Source organism: Anser anser (genome assembly GCF_964211835.1).
Source record: "Anser anser genome assembly, chromosome: 24".
Taxonomy (NCBI): Eukaryota; Metazoa; Chordata; class Aves; order Anseriformes; family Anatidae; genus Anser; species Anser anser.
In genome coordinates, this window is record NC_139745.1 from 6,850,855 (window position 1) to 6,868,095 (window position 17,241).

A 17,241-nucleotide genomic window follows, 5' to 3' on the forward strand; every position below is an offset into this window, starting at 1 on the left:
GAGACAGACCTGCCTCTGGGTGTGCTCTGGGCTTAAGCTGCGAGTGCAAATTCGGGTTCCTAATCAGGGCTGCTTTTCCAGGCTAAGACGAATTTGAATAGACAGCTGCTGTCAGTAATGGTGGGTATCTTTCGTGCCTCTGTGCAGAATGGCTCTTAAATGGCTTGGGTTGTTGCCTGTGTTAGTCACGCAGCACAAAGAGGCTTTTGTGCCTCCTGCTTGGTAGGAGAGCGGTGTTGTTGTCTGGGGTAGGAAGGCCAAAATGCTCATTGTACACTTGGCATGAAGTTGCCACAGTTAATCTGTTTATCCACAGTAATTTCCTTTGGTTTCTGCTTTCATGAAAACAAAATTAGAAGAATAAATTGTTGAGCCGGGCTGGAGACGGTTTTGAGAAGAACAGAACGTGCTCCGTGGCAGCAGGAGCAGCGGTCGGCCGTCCTCCGGGGTCTGGGCGCTCGCTCTCACGAAAGGGGCGGTGGAGAGAGCGGCGGGCATGCCAATAGCGGTGCTGCAGGCACAAGCTGCAATGAAAGCTGTGCTTGTCCGGGGCTTGAGCTAGCTCAGGGACAGCGGGATGTGAACTTCATTCTGTTTGGTGGTAGCTGTACACGGCAGAAGGGTTTTGGCCGTCCTGGGCGAGCAGATGCGGCGCTCCCTGCGGCTGCAGATTTTCCCCATCATCACGGTGGAGGAGGAGCAGCAAGCAGCAGTCGGAAGGCAGGCGGCTGCCTGCACGTTCCCTCAGATGTGCTGCCGTCCGAGGGCAGTGTGAGTCACTTACTGGTTTTGGCACGATTACTGGGGAGCTGCCTGGCTGGCGCTTCGCAAGGAGGAGCGCGCTACCTGCGGCCGTGTCCCCGCGCGGTGTCAGCGCTGCTGGCTGCCCGTCCGAGAGGGCTGCGCCTGCCCGGACCTTGGCGGAGGCAGGCTGGCTGCCAAAGCCACCCCGTGAATTGGCTGCAGCTCTGCTGAAATTAATTACTCGTAAAAGGCACCGGATTTGTCCAAATCTGTGCTCAGCGGGGGTGCCGGGGCTGTGGGCTTCCCGGGGATTCCCGGCCGAGTGGCTTTTCCCAATACTGGTCCAAAGATGGGCTGCAAAAGAGAGGTTTTGTGGAGCCGGGGGGGGGGGTTGTGTAGGGGCTTTTCTCTGCTTTACTCTGAAGAGCGACTCGCAGGGAGCCCAGGAGTGTTTCGGCTCAGGCTCCAAGAGGATCCCGCGTCGGGAGCCAGGCGGTGCGGCTGCGCCGTCCGTGCGCCCGGCCCCGAGCGCGCCGCCACCGCTGATTTATTGCTCTCTTTTCTGCAGGCCAAGATGACTGGAATGGAACAAGGCCCTCCCTGAAGGCCCCGCCAGCTAGGCCGGTGAAGGGGGCCTACAGAGAGCACCCATACGGACGTTACTAAAAACAAACATGAGGGAAAAATATCAGTTATGAGCAAACAGTTGTTACTGATTCTTGTATCTCCCAGGATTCCCGTTGCTTTACCCACACCAGACAAGTAATTGTCTAACTGTTTTTCTTCGTGGCCCTTTTTCTCCCACTCCATCCTCACCCTGCATTCTGGCTTCTGTACGTAGTATTTTAAGATGAGTTAAATAGACTTAGAGGACCGACTTTAATTTTTTTTAAGTGTGTAGATTGCTTCTCTCTCTTTGTTGTTTAGATAAACACAACTGTACCTTTTTTAATAAAAAAAAAAGTTGAGTTAAAAATGTTAGTTTCAAAAGTGACATGCTTGCTTAGCAGTTATGAAATTAAGGTTTTGTTAACCTTTTAAGGTCGGTTTTAAGGAACCCATAAAAGTTGTAGTTGCAGAATCCCAAAGTAGGCTACATTTCAAAATTCAGGGCTGTTTTTAAGAATTAAAATCATAATGTAACGGTAGTAGTTGCCACCGTTTAAAAGTAACCTCAGATGTCAAACTTTACTTAAAAGCAGATTGCTGGTGAATCTTAAGTTTAAATTTTAATACAAAGGATCCTCAAGCAAATTAAATAGCATTTTTTAAAGGTGATTGACTTAAAAGAAAAAATTAGGTTTGTAAAATTGACATTTCTTATGTGGGTTTTGAAATCTAGCCCCGAACATGCGGTGTTGAGAGATGCTTGGGAAGCAGATTTTCCAGTGTAAAGGGGTTCTCAGCTTGGTTCGATATGAAGAACTTTTAAAAGGAAAACAAATTAAAGCATGGCTCTAATTGCCCGGTGTTTGATATTAGAAAACAGAGTACTAAGTGAGTAGGTTTGAACTCTGTAAAATTACAGTCTTCTCATGTTTATAGGGTTTGGGGCAGATAATACAGTGCAAGTTTAAAACTGACAAAACTGTCAGTATTAGCAATCCCATTGACTTGTTCAAGTGTATCTCAACACTAGCCTTGCATAAAAAGGGACACTGCAGCTGAAAAAAATGAGGAAAATTTTCACGTTGTACATAGGTTAAAGTCCTAATTGGATTTGTACACTGTCCTCCCAACTCTGTTCTTGAAGATTAAATGCTACATGTGTAAGTCTGCCTAAATAGGTAGCTAAAACTTGTCAAAATGTCTGCCGCAGTTTGTCAATAAAGTTTAGTCCTTTTTTAATCAAAGTAAATGTGATGAATTGTCATTTTTTTGTTGAGCAGTAAAATAGCTATTATTTTTTTCAAATAATTTTAAATTAATGCTAAAGCTAATTGTCTTTTTAAAATATGGAGACATTCTAAAAATGGTGGTTTTTTTGCAATTCTTACAAAAAGTTTATCGAGCTCACTGAATGAGCTTAATTTAAAAAAGAAAAAGGACAAAAAAAATTGTTTTTCACCCCCTGGAAGTTCTTGAAAGCAGTTTGATCCTAGGCTATTGCAGAAATCTGGCTGGAAAGTGTTCATGGAGCTCCACTGAATTAAAGATTCAGGTTTCAGGTGGCCTCACAGAGCGTGCCAGACTGCAGGCTCCAGGCTGAGTCTGAAATGGCTGGTGTAACATTAAATGTAACGTGACAAAACGAATGCTGAGAACTCCGAGGCTTAGCTGCCACCAGGAGGAGGAGGAAGCTTGCTTTGTTCACATAAACTGCCCTAACCCACTGGGCTAGGATGCTGCCCTTCCTGCTTTAAGGTAGCCTTTACTTGGAAAGCCACTTCCAAATGTTACCCCTGTTCGGGAAGGGTGCTGCAGCTGCTCCTCAGATCCTTCTGACAGGGCGTGTATGTATTTGTGTATACATCAGCTGTAACTTTAAACTGCTGCTTAGAGAGACGTGAAAACCGGTTTGTATTTCCCAACTGCAAGGTGAATCTGGCGTTCTAGGGGGAGAGAACTAAACTGCTCGGGGGTGAAAAATAGAGCAGTAGGAAACAAACTGCTTGCAGCAGTGCATGACTGAGGGGAATACTTTAAAACAAAAAGTTGTATTTGTAGATTGTTATTAAAGTGCAAATAACTGAATTTTCAACAATGGTTTGGAGTCAGCTTTCAGGGCATAATGTCTTGCTTGATGAAAAGATCACCCTATGCCCCCCTTTTAAAGGAAAATTATCGCAGGAGAATCAGGATGTGTAAAGCTAACATGCATCGCAAAACCCAAAAGGTAACCTAAATGTCTGATTTTAATAGCACATTTCTCTTTTACATAAACTGTGACGGCAACTTGCATAAACTTTATTGAAACAATTCTTCAAATGTTAATTTTAATGTAAAAATTTGAAAAAAAAATGTTTAAAATAAACATTTAAAAAAAACAACCACATGCTTCTGCATAAATTAGCGATAACTTTAATACTGTGCCCTTTGAAAATGCACTGTAATGTAATGTGGGCAAAAAGGAATCGGCAAGCTTAAATATCAAAAGATGTAAAATGAGAACGAATATAGATAGTCCTGCTACTGCCAAAAAAAAGAATTCTGCTCAGTTATTTAAAAATGTAAAATGATGGCCCTTTTTAGACCCCAGTATTGATACTTACTGTGAAATGTTCAAAGCTCAGCTTAAGTTGCATGTTTTCCTTCCTGTGTAATTGCATGCAGGAATCTTTTCTTTTGACTTGTGCTTACATTAAGGAGGCTCACAAATGTCTTCAATTTGCAGGAGTCAAGAGTGCATCGCTGTGAATCGCTTGGGGGATGATGAGCAGGGGCAACACGAAGTGGGTAAGTTTGTCTGTTTATTTTTGCAACCCGTTGCAAGCTGCTAACATGTTCTGTGTGGGAGGCGGGGGCGGCACCATCTGAGCTGCTAAATCGGAGCCATTCCTCATAGACCCACAAATAAATTTCTCTCGCGAAAGGCCAGTTACATGACTGCCGCTCTCGCAGAGGTCACGGAGTGGAGGAGGCTTCAGTGTGCACCTGCTTACAGCTCTCCCACCGAGGTCCCGTGGAGAAGGAGGTTTAAGTGGATTTGAGGGGAGGGGGAAATGTGGTGAGGAGATGTATTTCTGGGAGCTGGTTCCTGACTGAGCTGCTGGCTTTCGTCTGAATGCTCTCGGCAGCAAGGTGGCGTTAAATTTGTTGTAACCCTGTGCTCTAGAAACAGAGCAGCCTAAGGAACGGTTCAGGAGGAATTCCTGCAGGACCCTATAATGCATTAAAATTACGCACTGCAGGTAGCCCAATTAGGCCTTGCTAGTTCTGTCCCTTCCACGCTGCCGTGGCGGACTCTGAAACGTGATCTGGCTGTTGTTTCATGGCTTTTAGTCCAGTATAGCTGTCAGACTGCTGGGCCAGTGGTCCTCCACGCCTCACCGGGATAACTCTAGCTCGGAGCCCTGCGGGCAGTGGATGCCCTGAGCCCCCGGGGGGTGAGGAACCCCCAGCACCTTTGGGAGCTGGTGCTGGTCAGCACCCGTGGTGGCGGGGCTCCCTCTGGTGGCTGCTGTGGCCGCAGTGACTTGCTTTCTCCGCTAAATACCTTAATAAATGCGTGCGCACGCTCGCAAACCGAGTGGTACCTTGGTTGGGGATGTCGGTCCCCCAGCATCGCGCGTCGGAGGAGTGACCGTCTGGTGCTGCAAGGGCACGGCTCCCTCCGGCCCGAAGGCAGCGGCCCTGAGCGTTGTCTGTGGGGACAGCTGATCCGGTCCTCTCGAGACCGCTGCAAGTCTGAGCTCCGTAAATAAAAGAACAAAGACACAAACCTTTGTATCGCTGGAGTCTAATGACTTCAAAGACCACCGTGAAAAGCCCTGAGTGTAGGATATAAGGACGTAAGTCTTTTTTTATGTGGAAATGTAAAGGTACCAAATGAGCTTCTCTTAAGAGTATTAGGATCAAAAAAATGGTAATACGTGGAAATAAGGGAGTGAAATTATCCTCAATTCTTTGACTTTAACTTGAAAATTGATCCATAATTTTGTTAGGGGAAATCATAACATGTCTGAATTTCTGTGGCCTGTTTGTGCAATGCATCTTCGCTTACAATGTAACTGGAACATCAATTTATATAGCGTTGTACCAATCTTTCCCATTTCTTTCTTAATAGGCACAACTTTTATATCAAGTGGAAAAGATTTGATAGAGATCATCTATTATGATGCAGTTTTTTACCAGTAGACGTGGATCTTGTGACACTGCCTTTGGAGTAATACAGTTTGCTTATGCGTTGCATTTGTTGCATGTTTATGTGGAAAAAATTGAATGTTATGGAGGAATGTAAATCTTAATATATTGAAAATAACTGTATATGCTAAAAATATTTCAAAAACATGCCCTGCACCAGATATCTTCCTCCCTCTCAAAGCATTACTACATTCAGATTTTAGCCTAGAGTCTGCAAAATCTAATTCGAGATCCCAAAATAGCCATCAGCATCGGATGTGTGTCTCAGAGATGCTCTAATTAGCCAGACATTCCGGGGGTGATGCAGGACTCGCTGAAATACGTGAGGGGTAGAGATTCCTCCGAGTGCTGAAGTCTGAGTCACCCAGACAACCTCCCTTTACGCTGACACTGGAGGGGGCATTCTGCTGGCCGTGGGCAGACACGTGCAGGTGAGCTTTGGTCTCCTGCTTTGCCCAAAGAACTAATTCACATCTCATTATTTGTAGGACTGTGGTAAATGCCATGAACAGTAAAAGCCCCCGTTATGCATGGTACTGTACAGTGCGATGTACGACACAGTCACGTCTCCTCCGTGGAAGTGCTTCCCAGCAGTACTGCTCTTCCCGAGGGGAGCTTGGCTCCAGAAACCTCCTCTTGCTGCAGAGCACCCCCTGCCTCAGCAGTCCCACCCTCTCTGGCCCTTGCTCTGGGGGGCTGCTGCTTCCTCAGCCTGGGGTATAACTGGTCAGGCTGGCCCCGCTTGCCTCTGATACAACCCCAGACTTCTTCCCACTTCTTCCGTGGGGTCTCGCCACGTGCAGTGGTTCGCAGCCAGCATCTTGGTCAGCAGCAGGAGTGTGAACCTGAGCTCCCAGGAAAATGCTCTGCCTGCTATTGCAGAGGTGTCCCGAGCAGCTTGCCCTGGAAGGATGCTGTCCTACTGTGCCCGTTCCTTACCCCTGGTTTCAAGTTGCTCTTTAGATTGTTAGATAAAGCAAATGACTATTAGCTTTGTTTTATAACTTACTATTTTTTTAACTTAAAATACCGTGTTTTCAGTAAGGCTAAAAACCTGCCTTGATGTGGCTCTCTGTAAAAGTCCAAATTTGGCAAGTTGGGTCCAGCTTGGATTTCGGAGCACAGCCGGATTCCCTATTTGGCTGTTAGAGCAGATGATTCTTTTTGTACGGAATGAGTTTTTAATTTTGTATGAGAGCATCTGTCACGGACAGAGCCAAGAAAAACAATTTAAACGTGCACATCTTCCCTTCCTCACCCCACACCACTGCTCTCCTAAGCAGCACGTGGGCAGAGGGCGATCCCTGCACCCGTGCCAGGCCCTCAGAGCGGCCCTAAAGGAAGAGAGACCAGCTGTGCCCTGTCTGCTGGGAGCTGCCCAGGAGAACAGGAGGTGCTGCTCACACAGCTCCTCTCTCGGCTGCGAGGAACCAAGTACATATGGTGCTTCTGGGGAGCAAGGCGAGGCTCAGGGAAATCCCGCTTTAATTGATAAACCTGTAACATCTTGAATGAGATGTTGGACACGAGCCCCACTTGTAAGCTTTGAGGGGGAGGAATTTCTGCAGGCTAGTCAGGGCCCGTGGGGAGCTGCCATCTCAAATGTAGATATTATTCCTCTTTTGTGCTCAGGAAGCTCGGCTCTGTGAGCGCAGTGCAGAAACCTTTGCTGCTGCTGCTCAGTTGAGCCTTCCGCTGCTGCCATATGTTTCGATAGAGATGTTTGTCTCCACGCTCACTCTGCTCCTTTTGCAAAGCGGGATGGGGCTCAGAGGAGTTGGTGTCAGAGCTGATAAAGGAGCACAGTTAAGTTGCCGTTGGCTTTCCTGTGACTGGGAAACGGGACTGCCAGCGTTCGTTGGGAGTGCTGGCGAGCACCGGGACCTCCTTCAGCTGCCCCAAAAGCTGGAGCGTGAGGGCTGCGACGCTGGTTTCCAGTGAAGCTGCTGCTTCTGCTGCTGGCTTTACAACTCAACGCCACCAAAGGCGTGTGCGTGGTGTTGCACACAGACGTGGTGCACACAGACCTGTTTTTAGTATGGCGCTGGTGCATCCTGCCTGCCGGCGTTACGGCTCCGTCTGAACGCTGCGGGGCTTGATGGCTCTGCACAGCATAGGTTCCAAGCCCAGTAAAGAACAGAAGATTGGTCCTGTGAAAGTTCATTAACTTCAGCAGTGGCTCTGCCGCCAGCCTAGGCAGGGGTGGCTCTCCCCATTGTGTAACGCTCCATCTGCACTGAAGCATCAAACGCCCACGAGTCGAGGAATTCAATGAAAAATACAGCAAGTGGTTGGTAAAGGTGGTGAAGACTGATCAAGGTGAATCACAGCGTTAAAATAACTTGTATAGGAAACTGGCGAGCTCTCGCACGGCTGCTATTTAGCAAGAAGTGTTGAGCAGATGTTGGAAATGATTACTCATCCCTTACAATAAAGGCCTAACGTTGGCTTTTTTGGCTTTCAAACGTGTGAGGCGTTCTGTTGTTTCCCTTCCTGCCGCAGAGGTGGTGTCGAGCTGAAGATGTGCTGTGGGGCTCCCGGTCCCCGGGGTGATGCCGGGGAGGGCGCAGGGTGCTCGCTTCCCCCCCGCAGAGCAGCGCAGGGGGGCTGGGGCCGTGCATGCCTTGGGTGCAAGCCTCTGGGGTGCAAGCTGGGTGCGCCGAGAACCGGAAGGAAAATGAGGATACAGCCGCCAGCGCCTGTAATGCAGGCGGACAGGGCTGGGGCGAGAGGGCCGGGGCGGCGGCAGCTCCCGGGACCCGGACGGGGGGGGCTGCCCCGGGGGGGGGCCGCGGCGGGGAGCGAACCGGTGCCGGGGATCGAACCCGCGGCCGGGCCGCCAGGAGCGAGGGGGCGGGGCTGGGGCTGCCGGGGGGCGGGGCGAGGCGCCGAGGGGGCGGGGCGATGCGGGGGGCGTGGCCGCGTGCCGGGGGCGGGGCTGGCGCCGTGCCGGAGGTTTGTCCGCTGGCGGCCGCCATCGCGGCGCGGCCCCGCCCGCCATATTGTGCCCGGCGCTGGCGGAGCGGCGGCCGGAGATGGGTGAGGGCGGCGGGGCGGGGACGGCACCGGCACGGGGGGGGACGGGGGAGACGGGACGGGAGCGGCTGAGCCGGGACGGGCCTGGCCGGGGCCGGGCCGCGGGCGGGGCCCCCGTGAGGCGCAGGCGGCCCCGCCCCGCCCCGCCGCGCTGAGGGGGCGGCTCCCGGCCGAGGCCTGCACCGGGCCCCGGGGCCGCCCCCCGCGGCTCCAGAGCGGCGCCGGGCCCGGCACGGCGGCCGCGGGGCCCCTGAGACCCTCCTGAGCCCCCCCCGTCGTTCCTCTCCGGTCCCCCCCGGCCTCTCCCCCGGCCCCTCCGGAGCCCCCGGGCCGCGTCCTGCAGCTCCCGAGGGGCTCCCCCGGGCCCCCGGCCCTGCCCCCGGGCCCCCAGCTCAGCCCCCGGGCCCCCAGCCCTGCCCCTTCCCCCTCTGCCGTGCCCCAGCCCCGCTGCTTTTGTGTCCCAGGCCGGTTCTGTGCTCTGAGACCCCCCCCAGACCCCCCGTTGTGCCCGGGGCCCCTCCCTGCAGCCCCCAGCTGCGCCCTGCCACGTCCCGGGGCTTCTGCCCCTCGGTGCTGCCGGCACCGCTGTGCCCCCCTGCTCTGCCTGGGGGCGCCCGCCTCAGGGCGCCTTTGGGTGCCCGCCTCAGGGCGTCTTCGGTTTGCTCGGGTCTAGCCCCAGGCACGTCGCTGCACCCCCTGCCCCTCCTTGTCCGGGACTAGGCCAGCGGTTCGCTGGGGGACGTATGAGCGTGGCGTAAGCTTTGCAGTTTGTTTGAGAGCGGTGTCTGAGTCTTCAGCGAGTTTTCTTTCTTCCAGTTAATTGCAAACTGGAGAACAGCAGCCAGAAAAAGAAATTATAAACATTTGGTGCGACCTGATCTGAGTTTTGTCACGGCTCAGATCCCACTGGTAGGGAAATGGTGTGTTCTCATCCCGTCCTCTCTTTAAGCTGTATAGATTTACTTGTATAACTTTAAGTCGTATGTTGTAAACAGGACCCAGAGGAGATTTTTAAGCCCTGGGATTATTATTATTATTGTTTGCACTGTGGCAAGCAAGCCCTAGAAAAGCTAACTGCAGGCTAGCATCCAACTGAGCCGTGCCCAAATGCCCAAAAAACTGAGCAAATGCCCAAAAAACTCTCCAGGTGCTTTTTCTCCACCTTAAAAGAGCACAAAAAGGAAAAAGTCACCTTGTGCGCTTTTGCAGCGTCTCTTATAAAAGAGCTGTGAGTATTTGATTCTAGCACAAAACCGGGCAAAAGGGGACCGAGGTAATACCCCCGACTTATTGAATCCTTTGGGCAAATTGTTTAATGTCTCCGTAAGCGCCTTGCTCTGCCAGGGGAACAGGGATAACACCGCCGCCATGCAGATTAAATTCCTTGCAAACTGCCGTGGGACGGAGGGAGGCATGAAAAGCTTCCTCCTGCTCCCTCGCAGCCTGCACGCGTCAGGCGTTAGACGCCCGATCAAGTCGCAGCGCCTCAGCAAGCTGCTGCACGCCCTGGGAGCGTCGGGAGCTATCTGGGCCGCATCTCTGGCCGCTGGCGATGCAGGAGGAGACGGAGCCGGGCTTAGCCCCCTGCGAAAAGGGCCGAGCGAGGCCGCGTTGTCTTGCCTTGTGCTGCAGGCGGCGGGTTACCACCGGTCAGCAGCGCGCGGTGAGCAGGTGAGCCTTACTTCTAAACCTTCTCTTTCCAGTTTTGAGGACCGAAGACATCGCCACGCAGTGAGGAGCCGAGAAGCCGCCCCGCAGAGCAGCCCTCCGCACCCTCTGCTGTTATGGCAGGGGGAAGGCGGGGCCCCAACCGCACGTCCTACTGCCGAAACCCCCTCTGCGAGCCCGGCGCCGCTGGCGGCTCCGGCCACTCCACCAGTTCCTCTGTCACGGGCGTGCGCTCACGCACCAGGTACGTCGGGTCGCCGGGTCCTGGGGGGCAGCCAGCCAGGTGCTCCCCTCCCCGGCAGGTGTCGGCCATCCGTCGCACTCTGCTGGCTCTTCTGGGGCTCAGGGTTTTGCTGTCTCCCACAGCTGGCTGAAATCCTTTCCCCGTACGTGGCAGTGTCTGTGCTGCGTGTCCTAACTGGGTCGCTGGGTTCTTATTTGCCCAAGTGCTTGATCAGACCACGACAGACTTCCATGAGCGTTCAAAAGCCTTCAGTGACCGTTCAATGGAAAGCAGGAGTACATTTTTTTACCCAAAGCCTGGCTGTGGAGTTCTGGTTATTGGGTCTCCTGTGCCCCTGGGTTTGTCACGGGAGGTATTTCTAGGGTAGAGTTTAGCTAGGTCAGGTGATGTGTAGGCTGCGTTTGGTTCTTCTGCAGATTCTGGCCCAACTGGTTGTTGGCATTTCTGCTTCTGAGGTGAGAGGGGTGAAAAGAGAAGCCGTGCACCAACAGGAATATGTACGCAGGCGGCACCTTGTGAACTGCCTGCATAGCAAATGTTAGATCCATCTCAGCCTCTCCCCGCTCGTGGCCCTGGGCCAAGAAATGTGTGTGGAGACAGTTATTCAAACAAGTTACTGCAAGGCTGCTGAGAGTGGAGCAATCCACCTTGTACGTGCTTTGCTGTGGTAGCGTGCACAGAAGTCCTCATCACGAAGCAGGGAATGTAGCACAGACCCACACCCCAGCGCACCTCCAGGTGATGTGGCTGTGTGCCGTGCCGCGCGACACCGGTCGCCTGAATGGCAGCCCAGGCTGGGGAACCCCAAAAAGCTCCGTGCCCGTAACGCCTCTGGGAGCTGCGTTCTGCAGGAAGCCCCAAGTGACGGCGTGTATGCGTAAGAAAGGCCTCGGGGCTGTGTTTAAAGCCCTCCGCTGGGGAACCAGAACTTGTCAAGCTGGGACTTGGGGGATTTCAGAGACAGCTTGGGTTCCTAAAGTTGTCCCCACACACTTATTTCAGGCTATCAGCCTCCTGGTTTAAAAAGCACAGGTTGATCCACCTGTGTCCACCCTGGCTAGAAGTCTTTCTGCAGTCGCTCTCTGAGACTCCTGTGATTTCGTTTGGGGATTTTCAATAGGAATTTGGCACCTTGTGCTCTGTGGTTCCTTTGAAACCCACACCCAGATTCCTCTGACTGTTGTTATTTAGAGATTGCAAATCAGGAGAGATATATCTGCTGTATATTAATTCCCTTCCCTTTGATTAAAAGGGTTGGTGTCTGGAATTGTGTGCGTGCTCACACAGGAATACGCTCCTCTGACTAAACTTGTTTTTCCCCGTCGTTGAATAGAAGCTGAAGAATGAGAAAGGGCTTGTGTTTAATTGCTTTGTATTTCATGTTCAAGCACTCTTAGAAATGTAAATAGCAACTCGAGGCCCAAACGCTCGCAATTAATTAAGAGGGCCACCGGTTGCCCCTTGAACAGCCCAACACAGCCATGGCTTTTGAACCTGCCTCAAAGCGAGGGATTTAATACCAAATGACCTGGCGCTGTAGGCTGGCCTGGTTCCAAATATTGCTTTCACCGGGAAAATTCCTGCTTGCATCCGCCTGGAAGAGGCGTTCTGGAAGTCCTCGGGGTGCTGACACGGCTGGTTTGTGGCAGCTCCTGGCCGTGATAGCCCGCCGAGGTCCCTCGGTTGGTGTTCGACCCTCCCTCTTGCACAATCCATGGGCTGGAGGGCAGCGCCGTGCTTGTCTGGGGAAGTGACTGCTGCTTCTGCTTTGCTCTGGTAGGAGCGGTTCAGGTACAGGCCTTTCCAGCCCACCCTTGGCAACGCAGACAGTCGTTCCCCTCCGGCACTGTAAGATCCCAGAGCTGCCTGTGGAGAGGAGCGTGCTGTTTGAGCTTCAGCTCTTCTTCTGCCATCTCGTTGCGCTGTTCGTCCACTACATCAACATCTACAAGACCGTGTGGTGGTACCCCCCCTCCCATCCTCCTTCGCACACGTCGCTGGTAAGCACCAAAGGACAGCTGCTGCCTGGTGACATTTACAGGCTCTCTTGGGTTGTTAGACGTGAATTTTTCTCTCCCTGTTTTACGCAAACTACACGTGACTCTGCAGCCCTGGAGGGCTGCTCGTGTGGCTTTCGTTTGGCAAATTTTGGGCACTGGCTGTCTGCGTGGCATTCTCTTCCTGATCTTGGAAGAGAGAGCCCAAGGAGAAAAGAATGCTTTAGAAGCTTCTCTGTTGAATGTGGTTTTCTGCTGCCCGATGGAAAGCGGAATCATTTTGTTCTCGTTGCTGCAGAATTTTCATCTTATTGACTTCAACGTGCTGACGGTGACAACGATCGTCCTGGCACGCCGGCTGATCGTCGCTATTGTGAAGGAGGTAACGTCCCCAGGCGAATCTCAGAGCCGTTCTTCCCTCGGGTGAAACGTAAAGTTCTCTGTCCCTGTTGCAGTTCCAAACTCTTTTGTCCTTTTCCAATGAACTTTGGGCTGTGTCCCAGTCAGGAAGCTAGGTATGGTTTCTAACTGGAAGAAGAGAGAAACGAGCATCTCAAAATGCTGCTCGTGACTCTCACTGTCCTCCTGGGCTTGTTTCTGAATCACTGTCTCAACTAGGCTGTAGTAATTCTGCGTTGTTCCTTGCGAAGAGCAGCGTTTGGCTCTTCTCCTGTTCTCTTAATTTATCTAGCTCTCTAAGGAGGAACCAGTATAGTTTGGTTTCTGCTGACTGCAGAAGCTTTCTGTGGTGAGCAGGTCCAGGAAAGTGGGCCGGTGGCCTAGGTAAGGTCCAGGCCTTAACAAGAAACTCTGAGAGCTCTCCTCATTCCGGCTTGAGTGAGGCCCCGGGTTCTGGAGGCTCTGGATTCCAGCCTGAAGGCGGCCTCCCCTTTCTGGTGGCACTCAAATAATGCCTTTCACTAGCTCTTCCCTCGTGCATAGGGTGTTGGTTTTACAGATTGAGTGCTGCCCGTTTACCGTTTGCTCCCTGGAGGAGCAGCGAGTTAGTCTCCCTTCAGCCCTGCTCCTTCTCTCCCCGCAGGCTTCGCAGAGCGGCAAAGTCTCCCTGCCACGCTCGGTTTTCCTGGTGATCACCCGGTTCGCTGTTCTCACTGGCACGGGCTGGAGTTTGTGTCGATCCATAATTCACCTTTTCAGAACCTACTCTTTCCTTAATCTCCTGTTCCTGTGTTACCCGTAAGTATCCTTCTATCATTCGTGTGTGATTTCTGATGTTGCTTCAGAGCAGTGGATGTTGCTCAGGTGAAAGGAAGTTTGGAAGTAAATAAGCCCTTGATTACATGGCAACAGAACTTAACCTACCCTTTGCAGTCTTGCTGCGTCACATTTCCTCTTGGTTCCAGGGCATATTTTTCCCATTTGCACACCTTTCAGCCCTAATGTAAGCATTAATTACAGTTCCTAGATTGCTTGTGTCATCTGAAAAGGATTGTCTGTTTTTCTCATGGTATTCAAAGAACCCGTTCCTTCAGCTTACTTTAGTCCTTAGGTGCCTCTGCCAGGTGGAGAGGATCAAACGCTTCCCTGTTTCATGTTAACCAACAGAAGGAAGCTGGTTGAATTTCCATTCAATTAGTGGAGTTGCTCCCTTCCCTCTGGTAGAGGCAGGAGGAAGGATCTCGTAAAGACGTGAGACTTGGTGTTCTATTGGTGAAGGTGGCCTGGGTTGTACGGCCATTTGAGGTCATTTTGGTGAAGATCTTTTCTGGAGTTTATTTAAGCAGTAGGTGCCATTTGGGACAGGGATGCAGTCGTAATGCTGAGGCACTACTGGTAAAGGTGTTGCCCGGGGAGCTGGCAAGGCCGTAACCACCTTTCTGCACCTTGCTGCTGCAGGTTTGGCATGTACATTCCCTTCCTCCAACTGAACTGTGACTTTCGGAAGACGAGCCTCTTCTCCCAGGTGGCCAACATCGGTCCCAGAGAGACCGGCGAGGTGAACTTCAGGGGCAGAGACTACCTGACTGTCCTAAAGGAAACCTGGAAGCAGCACACCCGACAGATGTACGGCATGGAGGCCATGCCCACTCACGCCTGCTGCCTCTCCCCAGATCTCATCCGAAATGAGGTGGAATACTTGAAAATGGACTTTAACTGGCGGATGAAAGAGGTGCTGGTGAGCTCCATGCTCAGTGCCTACTACGTGGCCTTCGTGCCAGTGTGGTTTGTGAAGGTGAGCCAGAGCCCTCGCTGCTCTTGCAGCCCTGCGCGTGCATCGTCCCACTCCTCCCAGCATGGGACTGGCTGGGGAGGACTGGGGAGAGGCGGGCGCTGGGTTAGGGTTGCTGTTAGTGAGATGCGCATCCGTCTGCTCCGTGAGGAGCAGTGTCATCCTCTCACCTTCCCCAGGAGCTAAAAGGGGGCGTTGGACCCCAGTCTGACCAGCCCTTTGCGTGCTGGCCTTCTGTCAGGACGCAGCTCGAGGACAGGGGACTGACTTTAACCAGGGAGCCAGTCTGAGAGAGGATGGGTTTTATTAGGTTTCTTCGGTGCTTTATTTCGGTTCCTGGTATGTGGTGCAGTGAGACGCGTCTAGTAATAAATCTGTCAGACCTCAGGGATGAGCCCTGCGGGACTGGTGCCCCCGCCCAGCAGCTGAGCTGGGGGAGCATCAGAAACACCTCCCCATATTTGGTGATCCGCGATGACAGCGTAAATGTTTTGCCGCGGTGTGTTCGGGAGCTGTACAGCAGCCGTCCTATGTGGGCGCCTCTTTTGGAGGAAGGATTAGGCTGCGTGAAAAGCCCTCGTTCTACCTGCCGGAGCGCTTTGTGTTTTGATGGCTTTGTTAGGTGAGGCTGTCCAAACACGTTGTCACAGCCTTCCTGTCCCCCCACAGAACACGCAGTACTACGACAAGCGCTGGTCGTGTGAGCTCTTCCTTCTGGTTTCCATCAGCACGTCTGTGATTCTGATGCAGTACCTCCTGCCTGCGCGCTACTGCGACCTGCTCCACAAAGCTGCGGCGCACCTGGGCTGCTGGCAGAAGGTCGACCCAGCCCTCTGCTCCAATGTGCTACAGCATCAGTAAGGAACCCTCCGGGGCGAGGGCTGGAGCTTTCTGTTTCTGTTGGTGCGAACTGAGGCTGGGTGGGGGGCGCTCGGCTTTCAGCCGTCTCTCTTCCTCTTTTTTGCTATAAAAAAAAAAAAGAGAAAGAAAGAAAAATGAAGGCAGGGTTGTGAGCTGACACATCTGGCATGGTACAGACGCTATCTGTACTGTCCACTTCCAAGTGCCGCAGGCAGATCTGATTTTGGCAAGATGCCTGCTGCTTCTGGCCGCAGGTAACCGCAGTTTGTCACTGCCACAGTTACCTGCCCCAGCGGCCCAAATTCTGCCCTCACAAATGACCACGGCTCACCACTGCGGAAAATGCCGCGGCCACGGCTCGTACGTTGTCCTGGCTGAAGGGGGAAGGCAGCAGACCCCCCTTCTGCCCCCAGACCCCGTCTCCAGCTGGGCAGGTGGAAGTAAAAGCGCTCTGCTTGTCTTCTGCAGGTGGACGGAGGAGTGCATGTGGCCACAGGGAGTGCTAGTGAAACACAGCAAGAATGTGTACAAAGCTGTGGGTCATTACAACGTGGCTGTGCCATCGGACGTCTCGCACTTCCGCTTTCACGTAAGGTCACATTTCCTGCTGGGAGCGGAGGCGTAGCACCTTGGCAGGTCGGCAGTCCGTTTGTCCCGAGCGCCTCAGAGCTCCTGGTGGCACGAGCTGGCTCTCTGGGCGGGAGAGCTGCCCGCTGGGTGTACCAGGGCAGTGAACAAGCTGGATTCGGCAGCGTTGCACGCTAGTCCCACGTCTGCCTTCGGCGCTGCCAGGAGGGTGACTGCCCCGTGCAAAGCTGGCCCCTGTGCAGAGCTGTTCTGGGTAACGGTGGTGTCCGCAGAGGGGATCCCACAGGGCCGCCCCACGGGCCCCTGCCTCACGCGTCCTGTCCCAAACGGATCTGGCGGGCTGCGCCTCCGCTCGGTGCCTCACTGTCGCCTCTCCTACAGTTCTTTTTCAGCAAACCACTGAGAATCCTCAACATCCTGATCCTGCTGGAAGGAGCCGTCATCTTCTACCAGCTTTACTCGCTGATTTCTTCAGAGAAGTGGCATCAGACGATCTCACTGGCTCTGATCCTCTTCAGCAATTACTACGCCTTCTTCAAGCTGCTGCGTGACCGTCTGGTGCTGGGCAAAGCCTACTCGTATTCTGCCAGCAGAGACTCAGACCAGAAGTTAAATTAAAACAATTGCACTGACGCTCAGCTTATTACAGAACAAACAGAACGAGAAACCCTCAGAGCTTTGTATTTTTGTTACCACTGCTTTTTTTCTTTGATAACTGATGTAATTAAAAGGAAAAAACATATTTTTTTACTCCCAACAGTTGTTTGTGTGTTTGTTGTCTGGTAAAGTCCCATGAGATGGCCTCCTGCTTGTGTGCGAGAGGAGCAATTTATTAACAGCAGTGCTTAGAGCTGAGAGGTGCGAGGAGTGCTGCGCTGCGGGGCTCCAGCTGGCACCAGGGGGGAAGACGGGAACGGCCTCGTCCCGTCCGCGTCCCGTTGACGTCCCACTGACCCTGTCTTTTCCTGGGACCCTGCAGAAATTCCTGCGCTACTCTCTGGTGCTCTGGCAGCAGGGGAAGGTTGCGGTTTTTAACTAAAAAGGTTTTTGAAGTGCTGCATCCCCTTGCTCTGGGGGAGAGCCTTGCGGTGTGCGCAGCCCCCCCAGCG

General features: G+C 52.6%; 2 protein-coding genes across 7 annotated transcripts in view; both read left to right on the forward strand.

Annotated features, from left to right (window-relative positions):
- Nucleotides 1-8,010, forward strand: part of KHDRBS1 (KH RNA binding domain containing, signal transduction associated 1) — a 22,207-nt gene extending 14,197 nt beyond the window's left edge. The window contains exons 9-10 of the mRNA XM_083809999.1: nt 1,313-4,140; nt 5,471-8,010. Coding sequence (XP_083666125.1) covers nt 1,313-1,410 — 98 coding nt within the window. The 3' untranslated portion in view covers nt 1,411-4,140; nt 5,471-8,010. The remainder of the gene's footprint in view (nt 1-1,312; nt 4,141-5,470) is intronic.
- Nucleotides 4,006-16,889, forward strand: TMEM39B (transmembrane protein 39B). 6 transcript variants are annotated; one of them, XM_083809994.1, is made up of 10 exons: nt 8,488-8,586; nt 9,400-9,503; nt 10,287-10,495; nt 12,276-12,495; nt 12,791-12,874; nt 13,535-13,689; nt 14,350-14,686; nt 15,353-15,540; nt 16,013-16,133; nt 16,514-16,889. In XM_083809994.1, exons 3-10 carry the CDS (start codon nt 10,368-10,370, stop codon nt 16,748-16,750), a joined length of 1,470 nt encoding a protein of 489 aa, XP_083666120.1. In that variant the 5' UTR covers nt 8,488-8,586; nt 9,400-9,503; nt 10,287-10,367; the 3' UTR covers nt 16,751-16,889. The 6 variants fall into 6 exon arrangements, with proteins under 6 accessions (XP_083666124.1, XP_083666119.1, XP_083666120.1 ...); XM_083809995.1 differs by having other exon boundaries at nt 9,400-9,492; XM_083809998.1 differs by lacking the exons at nt 8,488-8,586; nt 9,400-9,503 and adding an exon at nt 4,006-4,140.
- The last annotated feature ends 352 nt before the right edge of the window (nt 16,890-17,241 follow it).

Bases quoted from the DNA above. Each gene is read 5' to 3' on its own strand.
- TMEM39B (XM_083809998.1), top strand. From the start codon at position 10,368: ATGGCAGGGGGAAGGCGGGGCCCCAACCGCACGTCCTACTGCCGAAAC. The intron at 12,496-12,790 runs GTAAGCACCAAA...TCGTTGCTGCAG, and splicing joins CTCCTTCGCACACGTCGCTG to AATTTTCATCTTATTGACTT. The intron at 12,875-13,534 runs GTAACGTCCCCA...CTCTCCCCGCAG, and splicing joins TCGTCGCTATTGTGAAGGAG to GCTTCGCAGAGCGGCAAAGT.